Below are 22,467 nucleotides of genomic sequence, written 5' to 3'. Positions count from 1 at the left end.
CCTTATCACATCAGCCTCCCAGGGACTCAACTAAGAATTCATCCACTGGACTCCACTCAAAACTTTGATTATTTCTAAATCCCAACTTGTCAGACATGACTGAACAACAACCACAAAAACCTAACTTGAAGTTTTGAGCCTTTTGAGCTTCATGTTCTTGGACAGTTTTGATTCTTTGGGGGTCAAAGAGTTGTTATATACAGAGCTATAACTAGAAACCACATCCATGGAAACCGGTAGGAAGTATACATGGGGGAGAATGGAAGAGTAGAGAGAATAGCTTACTATTTGGTAACCTCTTATTTTAGCTGATTATTTTTTTCTCCCTAGAAGCTAAGCTATATGGTTTCTACCTAAAGGACTACATATGCTTTTAATACTAATTTAATTTTACGCTTTCTAATCCAGTACTCTAAGGCTAAGTCCTGGTCATTTTACCTTAGTTATACTTATAGCTATACCTGTGTCTGCCTTCTGCTGCTTCTGTATCTTAATGCTTGATTCTAATCCATTTATCTGTCTCATGAAGTTGCCAAATATTTTTACTTCTACAAAATTCTTGCTGGAGTTCTTTCCCTCCATTCCTAAGTTATTCTAAGAATCTCCTTAACTCCTCTTCCTGTCTTGAATCTATTACCTTGGGAAGTCATTCTTCATTCTGTTGCCTAAATAATCTCTCTGCCATACTGACTGCTCTGGTTATGTCATCTTTCCTCAATGACTCCTCATTTTCTATAGAATACAGTTTAAACTCTTGACCCTGGCTCTGAGGTCTTATACAATCTGTCTCTAGACTCTCTTTATAGACTTATCTCACATGATTCATCTTCACATGTAGGATGTATCAGTTAAACTGGACCATTCTCTATCTCCCATTTTAATTGTGCCCTCTTCCTTGTCTGTTCTTTTGCTCATGGTTTTACGCATACTTGAAAGAGACTGTCCCTCCCATCACCCATCACATCTGTTGGAAGTACCTCCTTTGTTTCAAGGCTTAACCCACAAAACTTTCCTTGAACATCTCAGATGAAAGCATTTTTTCTCCTCTTCAGATATCTTAGAAGAGTTTGCTTGGATCTTTCTATCACTATCACATTCTATCTTATATCATATTTCTTTGTATTTATATATAGTATGGTCACTCTTATTAGACCATACTTTGAGGGTAGGGATTACTTAACTGTTTTTTTTTAACCTAGTAGTATCCTATATATCAGAAGTACTTAATAAGTGTTAAATTGAATTTCTCTTCTTATCTCTATATATTTCAACACCAAAGAGTATCTTTCCTGTCATTTATTCACAGAGAAAAAAGAATAATATGTAAAAATAGCAAAAATAAAATTTCAGGTATTATAAGGAATAAATAATAATAATTATTATAAATAAATAAATATACAGAACAAACATTACCCATTATGAACTGGATAGACAATACTAACCATCATGAATTGGATAGCCATCTAAACTTACCTGTCTATTTTCTGACTAAAGTTTTACAAGGTCTATATTATGAATGACATAGACTGGGTGTAGACTCTCTGTTTTTCTTCTGGTCTACTTGAGAATATTATCTTTCTCTGCAGTATAGCTCCATTCCAGATTTTGCCCACCTGAATGCTCTGAATGTAGCTCATTTTCCTTTTGTGCAATCCTAAACTCGGTCTCAGCTGATCAAGAAACTTTTGTTTGCTGGGTAGATTTTGATTTGCTATTCATATTCTTACTTAGTCAATAGTTAGCTGACTAAATAGCTGTCCCCCTTCTCTCCTCTTGAAGTCAGTCAGTCAGTAAGCCTTTAAAAAGCACTTACAATGTGTTAGGTACCATGCCAATTACTGGGGATGCAAAAAGAAGCAAATTCTAGTCCTTAACCTCAAGAAATTCACAATCTAATGAAGTGGAGGGGGGAAATAATTTTAAAAAATACATAAAAGATATCAGTTGCCCACACATCTAAGAATAATTCGATTAGATATAGAATCTGTCCTCCTTTAATATGTTATAAAATGTACCTGACTTTAACATCATAGACTTAAGAGTCAGAAGGAAACATCTAATTTTATAAATTGAGGAATTGAGGACTAGAGCTTATAAAAGGCAAAGCTGATGTTTAAAATTAAGTTTACAAATTCACCACTCTTTGTGTTATCCATCACTCTCTCCAAACCATCTTTTGATTCTCTTCAACCAGGTTCATTGAACACTTAATTAGAGCCCAGATCCTTGTAAATCCTAATCCTGCATAGATAACTGGAGGCTATTATAGAACTTCTTATCTGATCTGAGATGTTAGCTCAAATGTACAGATCATAGAAGTTTGAGACTATAAGTTAATTGCTTATCTAAACCTGAATATCAATTCCTGCATGATATTAAACACAGACAGCAAGTGGCCTTTTTAAAGAAATTAACCATGACCGAGTGACAATAATCTTCCTGCAAGACTGCACCTAAAAACATAAGACAGAGAGAAACTCTTCCCTTCATATAATCAGCAAGTTGATTCCTGGCTCTTTCAAAAAATTTAATGCTGTTTAGACTTTCTGACATGTCCTTTTCATTGAAGTCTGCTTTGAGGGCAAATAAAAAAGTATTTTTTTCCTACTAAATGTGGAATTTTGCATCTTAACATCTTTGCATCTGACAAAGTTTGTTTTCCTCTTCTCTTGCTCATGTACAGCTGATGCATCTTTTGGATAAGATCCTATGGAAATCTGCAGAATCCCCTTTGGGACAGATTGACCAGCATGATGGAGCTGTGCATGAAGGCTTGCTAGAACTGGAGCAAAATGGTCTGGAAGCTGCTAAATGGGTCAAGTATGAAAGCATTAGAATTTTTACCAAAGTTGAATTCTTCAATCACATAATCAATCAACTGGCAAATATTTAAGTGCCTATTCTTTGGCAGACACTGTGCTGGAAATACAAATACAATGAATGAAATAATTCCTATTTGTGAGAAGCTTGAATGCTAATAGTCTATGTACATTCTTAATATATCCATCAACTATAAAAATGAACAATTAACATTATCCTGCTACCTGCCAATTCACTGGGTAAGTTGTACTGTATTCCAGTACATCAGCGCATCTGTGATCACATCCCTGTGGGGTACTAGTATAGATTGCAAACCATTAATACCCTCTTAAACATGTGTGATTCTTGTCTCTGTCCTCCTTGAAATCCTACATTGAGCAACTATTCAATGTCCTGGAAGTCTTCTCTAAATCCTCTTAATATTCTTTGGATAACAACAAAACACTGTGGCTCTCCATCTGTCATCCCTCTCTCTGGATCCATGACCAACCCATTTCCCTTTTGGATCATACATTTTCTGGATGATATCTTTTATGCCCATGGAACAAAGGTTGCATTCTTGTTGCCATTAAAATCCATAGAGGGAATGCTTTGATATAACTTTCTGTGAAGTGTATGCCTGCAATATTTTCTTTCAAATTAGAATCATCACAGTCTTTGTATAGCTGCCCGGCACCTATTTCTCTTGCTGGAATAAAAGACTCATGGTAGGTAGAGGGAATAAATTCTCAGTCTTAAATTAATATAATTGGGTTAAGCCAGGTTGTGGATCATTTTCAAAGAAGGGTCTGTTTTAATTTCTCCTAAGTTTTATTTCTCTGTTGGGGGAGGTACTGACAATTCAAGATATGGAGGAGACCAGGCAAGTCTTAAAAGGAAGGTTGGCGCTAACTAGGTGGATGCCAGTCAGTTGTTGGTCACATCCTATGCTTCAGGGCTCTCTTGGATTTGTAAAGTGTTCTATATATAATTAACATCTGTGGAATAATCATATCCTTCATCTTCTGACAGATACACCTTTGTCTGAATGTGGAATTACTTATCAACATTGTTAAGTGGTGAAAGTCTTCATTAGAAAGGTGTTCAGGCACAGACCTGAACACTCAGCAAGCAACCACCACTTTGAGGGATGCTCTGAGATTGTGTCCATCGGTCAAGTTGAGAGTTTGGTTATTATCCAAGAGATTCTGGCAAAAGCCTTCAGTTTTTCCCTGAACTAATGCTTTATTTTTGCAATGTGTTTCACCAATTCCACAGTGAGAGTGGAAATTGGCTCTTCTGACAACTTCGCCCTAGTATCTTTGGCAATATCCACCAAGCAGCTACTGGAAACATCCTGGGATAGTGAGAATCATTGGGGTTGGAAAAAGTAAAATGTGGAAAGAAAAAAAATATTTTTCACCTCAGCTGTTCCTTTTCTATCTCAGGTGTTTGGTACAGCTCCATAAAAGACAACTCATACTGTATCCTCTTGACCTCAATGAAGAGAATGAGAAAACTGATCTGGAGGCAAAAATAGTACAGTTGTTGGATGTGAGAGTCCATAAAGAAAACCAATATGATGAATTTTCAATCCAGGCTAAAAAAGACAATTATTTGTGAGTAGATTCATATATTCTATCTTGAGATATCACCACGAGAATAACTAAAGGCTCTTTTCTTCATCTTCAGAGTTATTTTATTTATAATCATTTTAACAGACTTAAAACTTTATCCTAAATTCAAGATTTACTCTAATGCCACTGTATCATTGAGAGGTAACCATGGGGCTATCTTATCCGAGGTCCCATCTAGTTAAATTCAAGAAGAATCCTCATTTTCTGGTGAGGAATAGTTTTTGGACAAAGTTATTCATGAAGACCATTTATTAATGAAATAGAAGGGCTGTGGTCTGCATTGGTGGAAGGAAAATCCAACTTAATGGACTCGGGCATCCTTGAAGCATTGAAGTTTAAGCGAAGTTGTATGATGAAGAGATTTGCTTCCTGTGTGATCTTGGGCAAGTGTTTTACCATGTCTGGCCCTCAGTTTTCCTATCTGTTAAATGAGGTGATTGGACTAGATCAACTTTCATTTACCATCCAGTTCTAAAAGTCTATGAAATAAAAATGCCTTAAACATATTTGGGTCAACTGAGAGACAAGATGATCTGGATGATCTCTACCATAGAAGACTGTGTAGTTAATGAAGTTGACCCAAACTCAAGGGTTTCTGACTATTTCTCCCATTGGTAAGAAGGAAACATCAGAAAATTTTCTTATCAACCCCCCAAGGGAAAAGAGGAATGATGTGAAAAAATTTGTACTTCTGAATCAATATATGGCAAAATTTCAACTCTGTAACCTTAAAAACCTAAGCAATTAACTTTGTTTGAAAAGGTCAGAGCAGCCTGTGCTATTCTCCCTTGACAAGTTAGGCCATTCAACAACTCTGTTTAAATTAGAATTATCTTTGGCAAAGTTAATCAGGATGTTATTTATACCATTGCATTTTTTAGATATCTTCCAAATGTAATGGATTGCTTCATTGAAACAGAGGAGATGGTTTGTTGACATGCTACACATTGAGAATATGTCTTAATGCTTTCTACATTAAAGCATCCACCAAACTCAATGCAAACTCAACTCATGACTAATGAGTCCAAAAATAGCAAAAAATGTGAACTAGGGTATTTTGGATCCCAGATGAAAAGTTTGACCTTCTTACTCTGAAGCCATTTTTTTCCTTGATTTCTTCCTTTGAGATCTTTACAGCTCTTTCTCTCCTTCCTCCCCAACTCCAGCTAGATTTATATTCCTTTCAAATATCATTAAACCCAACACCAACGTATTCTAAGCCTTGTCAGGGACATAGACATAGAGAAGGAGAAAAGAAATCTAGATCAAAAAAAGCCATTTACTTACTAGTTAATCCTCTGCTGTGTCCATTTCTTCCTTCCATCTTGGACTTAGAGACACAGAATCACAGATATAGAACTGAAAAGGAATTGGGATACTATCTAACTTAGTCCTCTTATTTTACAGATGAGGAAATCAAGGTCTAAGGAAGTTAAGTGGCTTTCTTAAGATTTTCCAGAGAATAAAGCATAAGAGGCAGATTTTGAATGCAGATTCTTTCACTCCAGTCAGTGCTTTTCCCTTTTATAATTTGATGAAGTCATACTTTCCTTGCTTTCTGAATCATTTCTTTTTCTTTATAAAGCCTAGCTCAAATGAGCTATCCTCTGGGAAGATTTCTATCTGGGTCATTACTAGTGTTTTCTCCTTTCTATCCCACCCAGTTTTGTTTTTTTTTGTATTTTTCTACACTTAAATGCTATTTTATAGAATATTTTTCTGTTATATGTGCTAGACAGTACATTCTATGAGAAAACTGTCTTAATAAACCTTGTATCTTCCTCAACATCTAATAGGGGGCTGTGAAAGGCAGGAGGTTGGTTTAAAAATGTTTCATGAGTTCTTAATTTCCTTGTGTTCTGTCAGCCCTGATAAAAGTACCTCAGATATTTATTTAGTAAGTAATGTGATCAATCCTACCAACATTTATCAAGCACCTACTATGTACTATAGGTACTGTGGTAGACTTTGAGGATAACAAGAAAAAAGTGAAACAATCCTTGCTCTCAATTTTCTTTATTTTAGTAGGGGAAACAACCTGTAAAAGATAAGAATATGTGTGATAGTTGGGGATGGTGAAAGAGCATGATTCCTAAAGGGACCAGAAAAGGCTTCTGCCTGGAGGAAGTGCCTGAGTTGAACCTCAAAAACTAAGAATTCTAAGGTAGAGGTGAGAAGGCAGAACCTTCCACGTGTAGGGGACCAGCTTGTAGCTAGGTATGGTGGAGAAAGATGGAAGCCCTGATTTTGGAAATATCAAATAAGTCAATTTAGCCAGAATGGAAAAGGATATGAAGGCAAATAATGTGTTATAAGTTTGAAAAGGTAGATAGAACCAAGACAGATTGGGAAGGACTTTAAATGTCAAGCTGAGAGGTTTGTATTATATCCTGGAGGACAAAGAAGCAATCAAAGACTTCTGAACAGGGGACTGACATGATCCATAGCCTGATTAAGCTCTGGGATTTTTTAGGAGTTTATGGAAGCTGGAGGAAGAGGGGAGACAGAATAGAATCTACTATGGAAGAATATTTTTCTCTCCCTTATCACTGTGAAGAGATTTAATCATACATACATACATGTAATGATCACATATTAAGAGCTAGGGAAGACTTTGGAGATTATTGAATCCTTCTTCTTCTTCTTTCTTCTTCTAATAATAATGACAATAATAGCTAGCAATTACATAGCAATTTAAGCTTTACAAATTATTTTATGTATGTCAACTCATTTGATCTCAGAACAACCCTGGGAAGTGAGGAAACTAAGGAACTGAGGCACAGAGAAATTAAGTGGCTTGCCCAGGGTAATACAAAAAGGAAGTGCCTGAGACAGAATTTACACTTCTGGTCTTAACTATTGTGCCGAATCCATGATACTATTCCTCTTTTAACCAGAATGGACTGCCACAAGAAGTAGTGACTTCTCCTCCCACTCCCCCAAAGGTCCTGAAGCAAAGACTGGTTAGGGACACAGGTAGAGGAAATTCTTGTTCATGTATGGGTTGAGCTAAATGATTTCTGAGGTCCCTCCTAGCTCAGAGATTTTCTGAAATTCAACCAGAAAAAAGGGTGAGATTTTAAATGAGAAAACAGATCTAGAAAAAATTAAATGATTTGCCCAATGTCACACAGCTTACTAAGTATCTTAGGTGAGATTTGAATTCATTTCTTCCCGACTCCAAAAACCCTAATTATTTCACCATACTGCCTCTTTATTTGGTATCAACATGTTCTTTGTACAAATAATCATGATGATGATGATGATGATTCATGTTTATATTTTATTTAATGATTTACAAAGCTTTTATAGACATTTTCTCATGTGACCCTTTCAACAACCCTATTGAGGTAGGTTAAGAAGCAAATCATTATCCCAACTTCACAGATTTGGATCCTATTTAGTCATGTGCCTAATGAATGCTATAGCCTCTCTTGTTATAGTCCCTTTGTTCTAACTCTACACCCATAGAAAAATAGACACGTATTTTTATTTTTAGATTCCGAATTCCTGCCACAACCCTGATTAGAAAAATGGAGGATGTCACTGAGATGAGGGACAGATGGGTCACCCTCATCAGCCAGTATTGTGCATACTCTCTGACTTATCCAGACCATCAGTCTAAATTTCAGGATGGAAGTTCATGTGCAGAGACCAGCCTGGCCTCCAAACATGAGATCAGTAAAGATGGCCCTGGCATATTTCCAGGAGGAAAGGAGAAAGAATCAGTATCTTTGCTGGTTGCAGATTCCTCCACAACTTCACTGAATGTAGTTCCAACTTTCAATTATGTGTCGGGATCCCAAAGGAGAACCTCAATAGCACAGGATATTTCAGATCTACTCCATCTCCAACCGTGTCTCTCCATAGTCCAGGGAGGTCCACCTCTTCCTGCCAGCCTTCCATCTGTTAACCCCATTCCAGCCACTGAAAGAACAAAAGCTTTTCACTGGGATATTGTTCCTCATGACAAGGTAAGTCTTTCCCCTTCTTTAATTCAACCCAAGGGTTACACTATAAAAATAAAGATGTAGTGAATAGAGATGCTTTTTCCAGTTCACTTTACATCTTTGAGAAAATTTTCTTGATATCACTTTTATTTATTGACTGAGGAGATGCTGAAGAATTATTGCATAGCTCTAGGTTGATGCAGAGATGACACAGGTTTGCTAAGTAAATAAAGCAGTAGAATCAAAGTTCACAAAGGGAGTTCTATTATTCAGTTCTAAAATTCAGTGCCTAGAGATATTGAGTCTTTTTTATTATTTCTGTTAGCCTAATGATTTACTTATTAAACTCATGCCTGTTCTTTTTATTGGAGTCACTGATACATTAGAAATCACTAAGAGGAATATTTTGGTTCAATGTAAATTTTTAAAAAATTACAGTTATCTAAAACCAGAATGGGCTGCCACAGGAGGTACTGACTTTGCCCTCCCTAGAGGTCTTGAAACAAAGACTGAATGATCACTGCTTAGGGACACAGTAAAGGAAATTCTTGTTCATATAAGGATTGAGCTAGATGACTTTTGAGGTCCCTCCCAGCTCAGAGATTTTCTGAAGTATAATCGGAAAAAAAGAGAAATTTTTCAAGGGAAATGTTTTGTGTTCAGAACTAAAATGCCCCACATATCTCAGAGACAGATGAGAATCTATCACCAAAAAACTGCTTTGGGCTGGAATATCTCTTCAAATAAGTCATCTCAGATATTTGAATTGGGGTCTGCCATTCCTTGTGACAGTCTCTGCCTCGGGCTTTCTCACATCTGTTACCAGCCAATCTCTTTTTCCTATGTCTTTGGATCAGGGTGTGCATGGAAAGGGCCTGGATAAATTCTGCCCTGACTTCCCACCCCCACCCCCAGCCAGCTTCCCCCTAGTGAATCTAGTTCTAGAGACCCTTGGGAAAGTACTGTGCCCCAGTTATTTAGGTTTGAATGCTTCTGCTGTCACTATTCAGGGATTCATTAAAACATGAGTTGGAATGGCTCTGTGAATTTGGAAGACAGAGCTGCCCTTTCTGAGAATGAAAATCTGAAGTCAGAACATGTTTCTGGTAATGTCACTGTGTGCAGATTTCACTTTTCTTCTTTCCTTTCCTCATGTTTTTCAGATTCAAAAATCCATCTGGTCAACATGTGACCCCCAGAAGAGAAAAATCGATGTGACAAGACTCTATGACCAGTTCCACACTCTGAATACCCCTGTGATGTTGAACAGTAATTTATTAGGGAGCCAACATCTTCTTTTAGATCACAAAGTTGCCCACAACTTCAGTGAGTGAAAAATTATTTGCTTGACCTCCCATATCCTAATTTTCATTGCTAAGACTCATCAACAATTGGCAGATTGTACCTGTGGTGATGATTCCAGTGACTTATCATTTCTCTTTTAGATAGATGTGGCACTTTCCTTGTTTGGGTTCTGACTATATCTAGCCCTTGGTTGGACAAAAAGAGATGTCTCCTTTATATTTATTCTTTCTGTTTATTAAGGAAACAAATCAATAAATCATCAAGATAGCTCTCTCTACTAAACTTCTCTTCTTCTTGGGGCTCCTCATGGTGCAGAGAAGTCCATGAGCCCTAGAAGGTTAGGACAATAGAGTACAAACTTGGGAATTTTCCACAATGCTGGAAAATCTTCAAGTATAAGTCCAATGATAGAATGAATGTCTTTTATCCAGAGACCTGTCTTAACTCAAGTATCTTTTCTCATCCATTCACTCGCCCCACAACTTCCAAAATTTTTTTTCTTATACAGGTTGTTCTCTTACTCAGAAAACCTTTGGTGGATCCTTACTGCCTTTAGAATAAAATTTTATCATTTATAAACTCCTTTGTATAGATTTTGAATGCCTTTACAGACTGGCTACAATCTACTCTCCAAGTTGTGTTATATATCACTTCTCTATGGTTCAGTAAAATTGGTTTTTTTTCCCTGCTGTTGCTCACATATGATACTCTATTTTCAATCTTAGTGTCTTTGCACAGGCTGTCCTGTATCTGAAAAGTACACTTCTGCCTTTTATAAACTAGATTACTTCAAAGCTTAACTTAAGCACAGACTTTTACATAAAGTCCACTCCCTCTCTCCAACCCCATTCCCTGGCTCTTCTTTTCCCAAATTACCTTTTATTTATTATGTAAATATTTTGGATATATCTTTGTATATGTTGTTTCTCCTGGAAAAAAAAGTAAGCTCTTTAGGGAGGCATTATTTCATTTTTGTATACATTCATCACCTAGCACAGAGCTTAGCACATAATGGGTGCTTAATTAATGTTCACAGATTGACAGGGCAGCTAGGTGGTAAATAAAGTGGATAGAGTACTGGGCTTGGAATCAGAAAGATTCATCTGTGTAAGTTCAAATCTGACCTCAGACACTTACTAGCTATGTGACCATAGGTAAGTCATTTAACCCTGTTTACCTAAGTTTCCTCATCTGTAAACTGAGCTGGAATAGGAAATGGCAAGCCATTCCAGTATTTTGCTAAGAAAGTCCCAAATGGAGCCACAATGAATCAGATATGATTGAAAAATGAATTGATTGATTAGTTTAGCCTAAGTTAAGAGAGACTCATCACTAAAAAATGATTAAAAATTTTATTTTTGGTCACAGTAACTCTCATAGATTGTTTCCTAAATTGTAGGAGAAAGGTACACAGTGACACAATCACAGATCATTGAAGATGAAGACATAATAGTAGCTTGCATTTTTATATCATTTTATAAATATAAATATGTTCCTCAGAGCATCCTTAAAAGGTAATTTAATTATTGTGTTTTTAGGGTAGATGAGGATGTAGGATTCCGGGCCTATGATTTCATTAGTGTAAGCAACTCCAAATGTAGATAGAGGTAAGAAATTACCTCTACCAATGGACAATGGGAACAACAGTTACCCCTTCTATGTTGCAGGGATTAGGGTTATGTATTCCTTCCCTTCTTCCCTCTCTACCCCCAGCAATCTGGGAAATCTGGGTAAAATTTTTTTGATCCTCCCTTCATACCAGAGAAGAAATCTGAACATTTTTTTTTCTTTTATGGAGATGTTTACAGTATCTTATTGTAAAATTTGGGTTAAGTATTTGGTCATAGGCTGTGTGTTGTCTATTGGTCTTCTCATTTCATCTCTAGCTTCTACAAAACTGCCCCAAAATTCCCATTTAATTTTCTATGCTCACTACAATGGGGAAAGTTGCTATATGGAAGGGAAAACTATTCTGCAATTTATGTCAGATTTGTTTGGGGCACTGGGAGGTTAAGTGATTTGACAAGTTATGTAGCCATTATGTGGCAGAGATAGGACTCAAATATAGCCAACTCTTCCTCTCTCTCTTTCAACTATGTTAGCTCTCTAACCACTATGTTATGCTCCCTTACATTTCTGTTTTACAGATGAGGAAACTGAAGTTCCTAAAGGTTAAATAGGTTGGGTAGGACCACAGTGAAGTGTGGAAGCACTAGAGCTAGGATTCAATCCCAAGTCCTCTGACTCCAAGATGAATGTTCCTTCTCCTATCTCATTATTTTTTTAAATGTTAATAATCCCTAATAAGTACAGGTGAACAAACTCAATCTGTAAAGAGAAAGGTCGAAGAAGACCCAATTTGGTCTGGTTTGCTGATCTTTATGAGTAGGTTCAAATCCTCCCTCTACTACTGTTAAATGAGGGTGTTGGCTTAGATCTCTAAATTTCCTTCTTGTTATAAATGCTATGATTTTTAAAGGCCTGAATGCATTCTGACTTGGGACCAACAATCCATCTGTTCCTTTCAATATTTATGCTTTTGGGGTCCCATCCAACATCAAGGTCTCTTAGCTGGGATTTGGAACAAATTTTCCATTGAAACGTGGTCCCTTTCAAAGCTATGTTGCATTAGAATCACATATTTGTTCTATAGAGCAAGGCTTCTTAAACTTTCCACTTTTTGCCTGAGATATATGTAGATATATAAATAAATATATAAATCAAACATTTACTAATAATAAATCTTAATTTCATGACCCTCACGTGCAGTTGCACAACCCCAAGGGGCTGTGACCCACAGTTTAAGAAGCTTTGCTGTAGAGTAATGGCACTTCCCTACTAGACAGTGTGGAATTCAGTCTTTCTGGAAAGAGCAGATAGGAGCTTTAACATATCACAATGCACAGCAGCTGATGGCTACTCCTTGAACATCTATGTGATATTATTAAAAGTTGAATCCTCTCAGTGCCTGCGAACCAGAGCTCTTTTTGCCATAGATCTGAGATGTGACTCATCTCACTGGGCTACAGACTGTCTTTTTCCATGTAATTGAAACTGTTCAGGAAGAGCTAGGGGTACTTAGTTAAAGGTATGTCATTGCAAAGCAGGATCAATTATTAATAGTTTATTTTTTTCCTTACCCTTGGCACCAAACAATCAGTGAATAAGACTAATGTAATTATTCTACCTCTAATTACTTTTCCATCTGGATCACAGATTGTAGGAAGAGCTGATTATCTAGGTCTAGGTAGGTTTTATTTTAATCTTTAAACGCCTTTTGCTTTTACATAGTAATCTCTTTCTCTTCCTTTCTTTTCTTCCTCTTCCCCCATCGTAGTTTCCTTTTTTATAACAGAAAAATATTGAAGCAAAGCTAGCCAAAATGTTGATCAGATCTGACTGCATAAAACCCATTTCCTATCCAAAATCCCCTACTTCTTTCTGAACAATTGTGCTTCTAATGGAATGGAGTCAAGTAAAAGGATTTAAAAATGGTTGGCTTATATTACCCAGCATTGCTAAGGAGGTATGTTTCATTATCACTTCTCCAAGACCCATATTGTATACAATAGTTCATCATAGTTCTACTACTATTTAGTGTTCTTATTGTTTAGATCATGGTAGTCATTGTATATCTTCTGCTATTTCTCTGAATTCTTCATGTTCAATATTTATTAGAGACTAATATATTATATTTATATTTCATGATTTGTTAGTCATTCTTCAAATAGAGACCTGTTTGTTTCTAGTTTTTTTTTTTTTTAACAAATAGATCTAACATCTACTTCTCATAGGTTAGGAATAAGTTATGTGCTTGAGTGAATACTATTGGTGAAAATTTGATTGAGTATAGGACCATAGGATTTAGAGATGAAAAAGAACATAGAGAATGTCAAGTCTAATCCCAGTCCACAAAGAACATAGACAGTGTTAATTCCAGATAAGGAAACTGAGATGTGATACTACTTACTCAAGGTCACACAGATAGCAAGTAGCAGGGTTAGGATCCAAATTTTCCAAATCATCCCACTTCTAATCTGCTACATGAGGGGGCTTTTTTTTTTCACTTGAGCACAAATAGAAAGTTGAGCTAGCATGAAGTCTCCTAGTTAATTAAATGGACCAATAGTTTCACCTTGAACTGACTAATTTGATGATGAGAAGCTCATACATTTATTTCAAGAGTGGTTCTTAAAGGGTAAGAAATAAATCCATGTTCAAAATTGGTGTTAATTTCTCTATCAGCAAGGCTTTGCCACAAAGACAGAATACCCAGGCCTTTAAAGATGTTAACTGAACAATTCATTTTGGGTAATTAGATGCTTAAAGATGTGATGACCTCACCTTTATGAATATTGATGAGCCCATGCACATGAAAAGCTTATAAAAAGTTTTAATTGAAATATTTGGATGGAAAGGGCCAATCTAGAAGCTTTAGTTCTGCTCTTATGCATTGATTGAAATTTGAAAATTTGAAAAAGAGAAGATATGTCAATAATAATAATAGCTAATGAAATGGCAGTCAGGTTGCAAACTTTGTCTTTTTATCCTTGTGACTTTACATTATATCTTTTGATTTTTATTCTAACCATGATGAAGGTTGGAAATAGATCAATGAGTCAATTGCCAATCAGTAGGCATTTATTAAGCATTTTCTATGTGCCAGGCATTGTGCTAATAACTAGGGATACAAAGAAAGACAAATGCATGGTTTCTGCTCTCAAGGAACTCAAATTCTATTGGGAAAGACAACGTGGACAAAGGTATTTACAATGTAAAGAGGAAGTAGCATCAGAGAAAAAGCTCTAGATATAGAGATGGTGGCAGTGGTGGGAAGACTAGAAGGGCCTCTTGTAGAAGGTTGGATTTGAGATTTTAAAGAGAGTAGGGGAACCCATAGGTGGAGGTGAGCATGGGGAACATTTTAGGTATGTGGGAGAATCAGTGAAAAGGCAAGGAGTAAAGATGTACATAGGAAATAGCAGGGCAACTGTCATTGAACTATAAAGTGGAAGATAATAAAGAATTACAAAACCAAGAAAGGGGCTTGATTGTGTATGGCTTTAAAAGCCAAAGCGAAGATTTTATGGCTGATTGGAGGATAGACTATATGGGGAAAGACTGCAGGCAGGGACTAGGACTGCAACCAGAAGCCCAATGTGAAGTGAATATCAGAGTGCAGGTATATAAACTGAGAGAAGGGGAAGAATGTGGGAGATGTCATGAAAACAGAAATAAGAATTGACAACATATTGGATGTGTGGGGGAAAAGCTGAGAGACACTGAGCTTGTTGCCTCGGTGGGAGCTTGAGAGGATGACTGGAAGGACAGTGGTGTTTTCCACGTAATGGGAATATTGGGAAGAAGGAAAGGCTTAAGAGAAAATGATGACACATTAAGTTTTAGAGGAATAGGGAGCCACTAATTTGAGACATCCAAAAGGTAGTTGGTGATATGAGAATGAAGCTCAGAGGAAAAATTAAGGCTTAGTTTCTATACCTGTGAATCATCTTTAGAAATGATCATTAATATCCATGGAGTCTGATGTGAGTTCCAAGTAAAAGAGTGTAGAAGAAGAAGAGAAGAGGAACCTGAACAGAGCTTTGGGAGACACCCGTGATTGGTGGATGTGACTTTGAGGAAGAACCAAAGGAGACTGAGAAGGAGCTGTCATAGAGGCAGCAGGAGAGCCAAGAGAGAGTACTGTTAGGAAAGTCAAGAGAGGAGACAGTAGTATTCTAGAGAAGAGATTGATTGACACAGACTGCAGATTGAGGAAAGGCTGTTAGATTTGGCAACTTAAAGGATCACAGGTAACTTTGGAAAGAAATGTTTTAGCTGAATGATAAATCTAGAATCCAGACTACAGAGTATTTAAAAGAGATTGAGAAGAAAAGACACCAAGAGTAGATAGCTTTAAAAAAAAATAACAATTTTTTAATATTTTTCAATTATCTATAAAATTGGTTTATAATATATAAAGTTGTATATAAGTATATAAAATTGAGTCTCAAATTCTCTCCCTCTCTCCCTCTTTTTCCCCTTCTTGAGAAGGAAAATAATTTGATACAGATTATACACATGCAGACATGCAAATCATATTTTTGTATTATCTATGTTGCAAAATACAGCACAGACCAAAAACAAACAGCCAACCCAAGAAAAAATAAAGTTTAAAAAAAATATTCTTTGATCTGTGTTCACACTCCATCAATTCTTTCTCTGGAGGTGGATAGCATTTTTCATCATGAGCCTTTTGAAATTATCTTGATTCACTGTATTGCTGAGAATAGCTAAGTCATTCACAGTTGACCATCCTTACGATGTGGCTGCAACTGTGTACAATGTTTTGATTCTGATCACTTCATTTTCCATCAATTTGTATAAATCTTGCCAGGTTTCTGTGAAACTATCTTGCTTGTCATTTCTTATAGTACAATGATATTCTATCACAATCATATCCCACAAGTTGGTCAGCCATTTCCAAATGGTGGAAATTCCCTCAATGTCCAATTTTTTGATAAACAGCTTTCTTAAGAATTTGCCTGAGAGAGGTTTCATCCCTCAATTCTGGGCATTTCCTCTGGCTTTCTGCCCTGCCTGGAGTGTTTTCCTTTTTTTGATCTGATTACTGACCTCATTGACTTCCTTTAAGTCCCAACTACAACTCCACCTTATATAGTAAAGCTTTCCCATGCCTTTTAAAATCCAGTGTTTTCCCTTTTTTAATTATTTCTTGTTCATCATATATATATATATATATATATATATATATATATATATATATATGTATATATATATCTTGCTTTTCATATATGTGTTTGCATGTTGTTTCCTGCTTTAAATTGTAAGCTCCTTGAGGGTACTTGTTCTTTTGCTTCTTTTTGTATCCCCAGCACTTGGTACTATGTGTAATACACAGTAGGCATTTAATAAATGTTTATTGATCTACTGAATGAGAAGTGGAGAAGAAATGTAGAATTCTAGACTAGCTGATGGGAATGGTCCAATTAAGTAAGTTTTTATTTTTTTAAAATTTTTTCATGGATACCATGAGTACATTTATAGAGACATGGACATATATGAAGGGGCAATGAAGGAGTCAGTCAATAAAATGAGATTAATTACAAAGAGATAGGGAGTACAGTACTAGTTTCTTTATCTATGAAGCATGGGTTATGAAGCACAATGGTGAAGTGATTTGTCCAATGTTACACAGAAGGTTAAATGAGAGAGCTGGAACTTGAAACCAGATCTTCAAATTTCAAGCCCATCATTCTTTCCACTACATCACAACTGCATGTAAGTGTATAAGCCCTCTGGTAAATGTTAATATTAATAAAGGAAGTTAAAAGCATGGGGTTTTTCCTCTCTTCCTCTCTTCATCTAGATCAAGATGATTTCCATTAGCAAATCATGCTGCCTTTGTTTGAAAATAGGACTACTCATTTTGAGCTACTTTAGTTGAAAAATGAAGCTATTTCTGTTGAAGCTATTTTTTGTTAAGACAGGGAATTATCTTTTGTTAACGTAGCGAGTTGTTTAGCAAAATTTTTCTACTTTGGGCTTTTGTCAAAAGCAAAACTTTACCCTGACTTTATTCACACTTTCCCTTATTAATAAAAGTTAGCAACAATGAGAACAATTCCTAAAAATAAATAATATAGGACAGTCACCAAATCATCAAGGTCTTTGACATGTCAAGTTGTTTCTTTTCTTTAATACAGATAGCAAGGTTAAATGTAGTTTTGCAGGAAAAAAAACCCCAAACTTCACCAACAAGATTTGCTTACTTTGATCAAAAATTCAAAAGATTGCAAGACTTCTTATAAAAGGGACAAAGTATATAAGAACAAACTAGAATACAAGATAAATAAGAATTGTCCTCAGAAGAAAGGTGCTACTAGGAAGAAAGTTAGAGAGTTAGGAATACAGAAAGATGCTGTGAATTAAAGTTCAGCTATCAATTTAATATTGGGAATTTGGAAAAGTGATTTGTTGAGAGAGAAAGGAGGATCAAGCGCAGACACTAAGAAAGTAACAGGGGTGAGGGATGGACAATCAAATCTGTACTCTGAATGTAACAGATGGGAGTGATTTCTGAACTTTTATACCTTTCATTGTCCAATAGTATTTGTTTTTCCTTCAAGAGAATGGGTCATACCTAAATATTTCCCAAATACATGTAAATTTTTTGACATTCATTAAAATTTTTTTTGAGTTCTAAATTCTCTTCTCTTCCCTCTACTGGGAAAGCAAGCAATATGATATTTATTTTAGTAAATTAAACCAATTCCTTATGTTTCTTAGAAATAAAATACTCTATTTGGCCCTTAAAGTCTTTAATAACCTAGCCGGCTCCTACCTTTCCAGTCTTCTTAAACCTTGTTCCTTGCCAAAGATACCTCCTGGCTGTTCTATGAGCATGACACTCCATCTCTTCTCTTGACTCTAGGCATTTTCTCAGGCTGTTCCCCATGTCTGGAATATTCTTTCTGTTATGTTTTGATTATTTGCCTCTTTGGCTTTCTTTAAATCCCAACTAGAATCCCATGTTTTACTAAAAGCATTTCCCAGTCTCTCTTAATTCTAGTGCCTTCTCTCTGTTCATTCTTTCTTATTTGTCTCCAATGTCTCATTACATTTGTTTGCATGTTATCTCCCCCATTATACTGAGCTACTTGAGGGCTAGTTTATTTTTTTCCTTAAAAGTTGGAGCACTTTACTTTTGCCCTGTGCAGTTTTCATTTATGATTTCTTGAAACGTAGTTCTGAAAAAAACAGGTTTAAAAAAAAAAAAAGGTTCTAAGGAAGTGCAATGAATCTCTAGACCAGCTTATTGTGTTTCAAATAGAGCTACTTGATTATGACTTTAAATTCAAATCACTCTGCTTTCATTGAATAGTCACAGTCCCCAAACCAAACCTTTAGGGCTCACTGATGGCATAGAATAATTGTAAATAGCAATTGTTTTCTGTTCTGGCCAAAAACTTTGAGGGTTTTTTCCTCCTAAACTGGTAGTTTTGAAATGGTGAATTAGGCCCTCTTTGTTTCAACTCCTACCTAGTCCTTAGTCCCTGAATGGACGTTGCCTCAGACAAACAGACTGGGAAAGACTAATTTAGAAAGGCTGCATCTGAGATTATCACCAGTCATCTTGTCTTTTCTTTTTCCACTCCTCTCTGGAAGAGAGAGGCTGATGACTTTCAGTCACAAGTCAAGATCTCACCTTTGTGATCTTTACTGATCCTCTAAAGATGAACAACAATGAAGTCATGTAAAACATTTCTACATTAGCCATGTTGAAAAAGAAAGCATATACCCTTGCATGTGCACACCCACACTCGTCCTCATCCCACAAGATGAAATTTTAAAAGTAGAAGCAGTTGCTTTTAAATGTGTTTTTTTCCATATGTTTTCATGTTGCTTGTAGCTCCCCTGCCAATCAACGGAGAAAGCTCTAGGAGTGAGGATTCTGGAGTATCTTGTGACAAGGGGAGCCCCGAACCTCTCTCTAAAGCCCCTTGAAGGACAGATTCTCTCAATCCTAGACTCTGTAAAAGATCCCAAGAGACAGGCACCACCCCCATTGATAACACTCACTACTGAATAAGCTTCCCATTGAATTGAAGAAACCCATTCAATTCTATTCAAATTCCAGCTCAAGCTGACCAGCCCCCATCGGGAACAGGCCTCGGCTTATAGCTAAGGCTTCTATTATAAAAAGAGCCAATTTTAAACTCACTCCTCACAGAGGACCTAACATGCCATGCCAAGGAGACCTCTGCCCACTGAAATAATATTCTCTTCCAACGTTACCCTCTCTTTATCTCCCTCACTTATTTCCCTAATAAGACCTTATATCTCTCTGTTGGGACTTTGCCACTAAGGAATTCAGCTTTTCTATTCATGCATAGGAAAGGCTGACTTCCCAATGCCAATAATAAACCTCTTTTCATCAGTCTAGCTTTTCAGGTTCATAAATTCCTTTACTAAGGACCTCTGTGGTGCCAGAAGGGGCTTCCCCCAAACTCTCTACTTTGTGCTGAATCCCAAGGGGATTTAGAGGAGCCAAACCTCTTCATTTGATTCCCTGAACCCCAAATCTGCCACTAGCCTCCTCATTTAACTCCCTGACCACAGGAACCCTAATCTCCTCATTTGGTTCCCTGACCCAGAATCCCAAAATCTAGATCTCATCACTTGTAATTGAATGTAGAATAGTCTCAGGCACATGAGAAGTAAAGGGGAAATATTAGATGTTTAAGGAGAAAGCAAGAAGGGCACAGTGGTATCAAACAGTGATTGGTAATGGGGGAGAGGAGGAAAGGACTGGGAAGAAGCATGTGGAGAAACAGAGAGAACCAAGGAAACGTGGGACTCGTCAGTGGGTCTGTAAGCATGGTGGGTAACAGGAAAAGCCACATGATGAAGTTGTTGAGTTATGGGGTGCAGTCAGACTTTCCCTGTACCAGGCCACCAAAGTGTTGAGCTTACCAAGTCAACTCAAGTGAATTTATAAGCTTAGACCTCCAAATCAAAGGACAAAGATTTTATTATGTTGCCAAGAGCAGGCTAAATCTATAACAGTTTTTAGCAAGGAAAAGGGTTTTTTAGCAATTAACAAGGGGGAAGCAAATTTTCTAGCAGTAACCAGGAAGAAGACATCATTAAGGAGAAGACACCATGAGGTGGGAGTATACCATGGAGGGTTAACCCTAAAAAGGAGTTTAGCTACAACAAGAAACATGCTATTAACTAGAGAGCTAAATTCATGGAAAAGTTAGCCAAGATCAACAGTATAAGCATATCTTTTATAGGGGAATTATAATAAAAGAGCCAATTTAAATTAAATTAAATTTAAATTAAATAAAAACTTGGCTTTCTGATCGGGTAAAGATGGGGTTTCTAAAGACTTGAGGTGAGACTGTAATCAAAAGTCCCCTTGAACAAAAGGTCTATTTAAGAACAAAAGGCCTATTTAAGGTTGAGAAGATTAGATCCAAGCCCTTCCCTGCTTTCCCCAGGGAGTATTATAAATTCTATTATTGCTTCAAAGTTTCTCTGCTAACCTGCTACCTCATCAATCTAATACCTTCCAATTTTATGGTGACTCCAGAGCCATGATAAGAGGCATCAGCAGCCCTGTGGAGTTAGTACTCTTTAGTCTACTTTGATGAAAATAGGAGGAAAAAATTCAAGAAGCTTTGCCATTTATGTGGTGAGCTTGTACTGAATGAATTGCGGTTCTGAAAGTATAGGGATCAAAGGGAATTTGGGGATCATGTCCATAAAGGTGTGGGAGATATCATCACTTTGTATGTGTATGGTCAGAATATTTACTAATTTGATTCAATTCTTTCTTATTTACTTAGCTGTGTTCTTTGAACTTAATGCCTTTTGCTTTTGAAATTGAGTTTATTTTTCTTTTTTGTTATTTGCTTGTTTGTTTGAATTTGACATAGAGATATATAGGTGGGGATCAAGTGTATAGTTTGAACAGATAATTCTAAAGAATACTTTGAAACATGTGAAATGGTGATGATAATTTGCTTCTTAACCTACCTCAATATGGTTGTAAGGACCTTAAGAGAAAATGTCTATAAAGTGGTTTATAAACTGTGCAGTATAATGTAATAGATAAAAGAGAAAAATGAATCAAAGATAACTCCAATCTTGCATGCTTGAGCGACTGGGGCAATGGTTCCATTAAAATAAAAGACAAATTCAAAATTCTAAGGATCTTATTTATTAATGTTTGTGTGTGTGTGTGTGTGTGTGTGTGTGTGTGTGTGTGTGTGTATGTTACAGCATTAGCTTAGCTTGGAACCTAGCTCACTTTGAAGCAAGCAAAACATTTGTATGGAAATACCCAGTAAACAGTTGGAGATAGATAAGCTAGTTACTGACTTGAAAACAGGTTTGGAAGTAAGGATTTGGGAGCTGTTAGAGGTTGCTATTAAGACTGTATAAATGGATGAATTCCTTAATTCTGAAAGAGAGATAATAGAGATAAGAAGTGGGCTGAGCCTTGGGAAATGTCTGGCTGGAGTCTGGAGGACAAAGATGAACCATCAGTGGAGAAACCCTAATCTGAACCCAAAGGATATTTAACTCTCTGAGTATATTACCATCATTCGTTACTTCAACATTGTAGGACTCTTGGGATATTTTTTTTGGAGCTTCAAAGCCACAGAGTTAGTTAAAAGAGTAAGAAATAATAAGACAGTAGCTCTTAGCCAGTTCTCAATGTTGAAAAGTTGTTTTTTAAAAGGTACCCAATTTTTCTCTGCCCTGTCTAGTGAAGCATGAGCTGCCCAACTCTTCTTCCTTAGTCTTATGAAAAAGTGTACCAGATCTGAACAAGACAGTCCTGGAGCTCAACTTTTGTAATCCAAACATCAGTGCTACAGTTTCAGGATTATTTTATATTCACTTTCCTATTGGGGAATTTTGTAGGTTAGTGATAAATAAGACAGATTATCATTGACTCTGTACTTTTCCATATCCCAAACTTCTACCTTTTATCCCAGAAAATCATTTGCGTGTTTTAAAATCTTATGTAATGATTATTACAATTTTATATTATTATTATAGCCAATTATGGTTACAAACCATTTTTCCTAGATGTTATTTTATTTTGTTGTCTTAACCTTAAGAAAAAGATAGTCCCAGAATTATTATCATCTCATTTTATAATTGAAAAACCTGATGCTTAGAATGTTTAGGGATTTGTTCCCCATTATACAGATCAGATGTCATTCAGTTGGGTTGCA

The 22,467-nt window shown here is 36.4% G+C and overlaps 1 protein-coding gene across 1 annotated transcript in view; it reads left to right on the top strand.

Moving 5' to 3' along the window:
* The window catches only part of LOC111718583, a 97,732-nt gene that overhangs the window by 44,519 nt on the left and 30,746 nt on the right, over positions 1-22,467 (top strand). The window contains exons 5-8 of the mRNA XM_023494503.2: positions 2,684-2,820; positions 4,248-4,418; positions 7,936-8,410; positions 9,550-9,712. Of these exons, the coding sequence (XP_023350271.1) occupies positions 2,684-2,820; positions 4,248-4,418; positions 7,936-8,410; positions 9,550-9,712 (946 nt within the window). The remainder of the gene's footprint in view (positions 1-2,683; positions 2,821-4,247; positions 4,419-7,935; positions 8,411-9,549; positions 9,713-22,467) is intronic.

The sequence above is a fragment of the Sarcophilus harrisii genome, chromosome 2 (assembly GCF_902635505.1).
Source record: "Sarcophilus harrisii chromosome 2, mSarHar1.11, whole genome shotgun sequence".
Lineage (NCBI taxonomy): Eukaryota > Metazoa > Chordata > Mammalia > Dasyuromorphia > Dasyuridae > Sarcophilus > Sarcophilus harrisii.
Note: the sequence above shows the minus strand (reverse complement) of the source record. Positions and strands in the feature narration are given on the sequence as shown.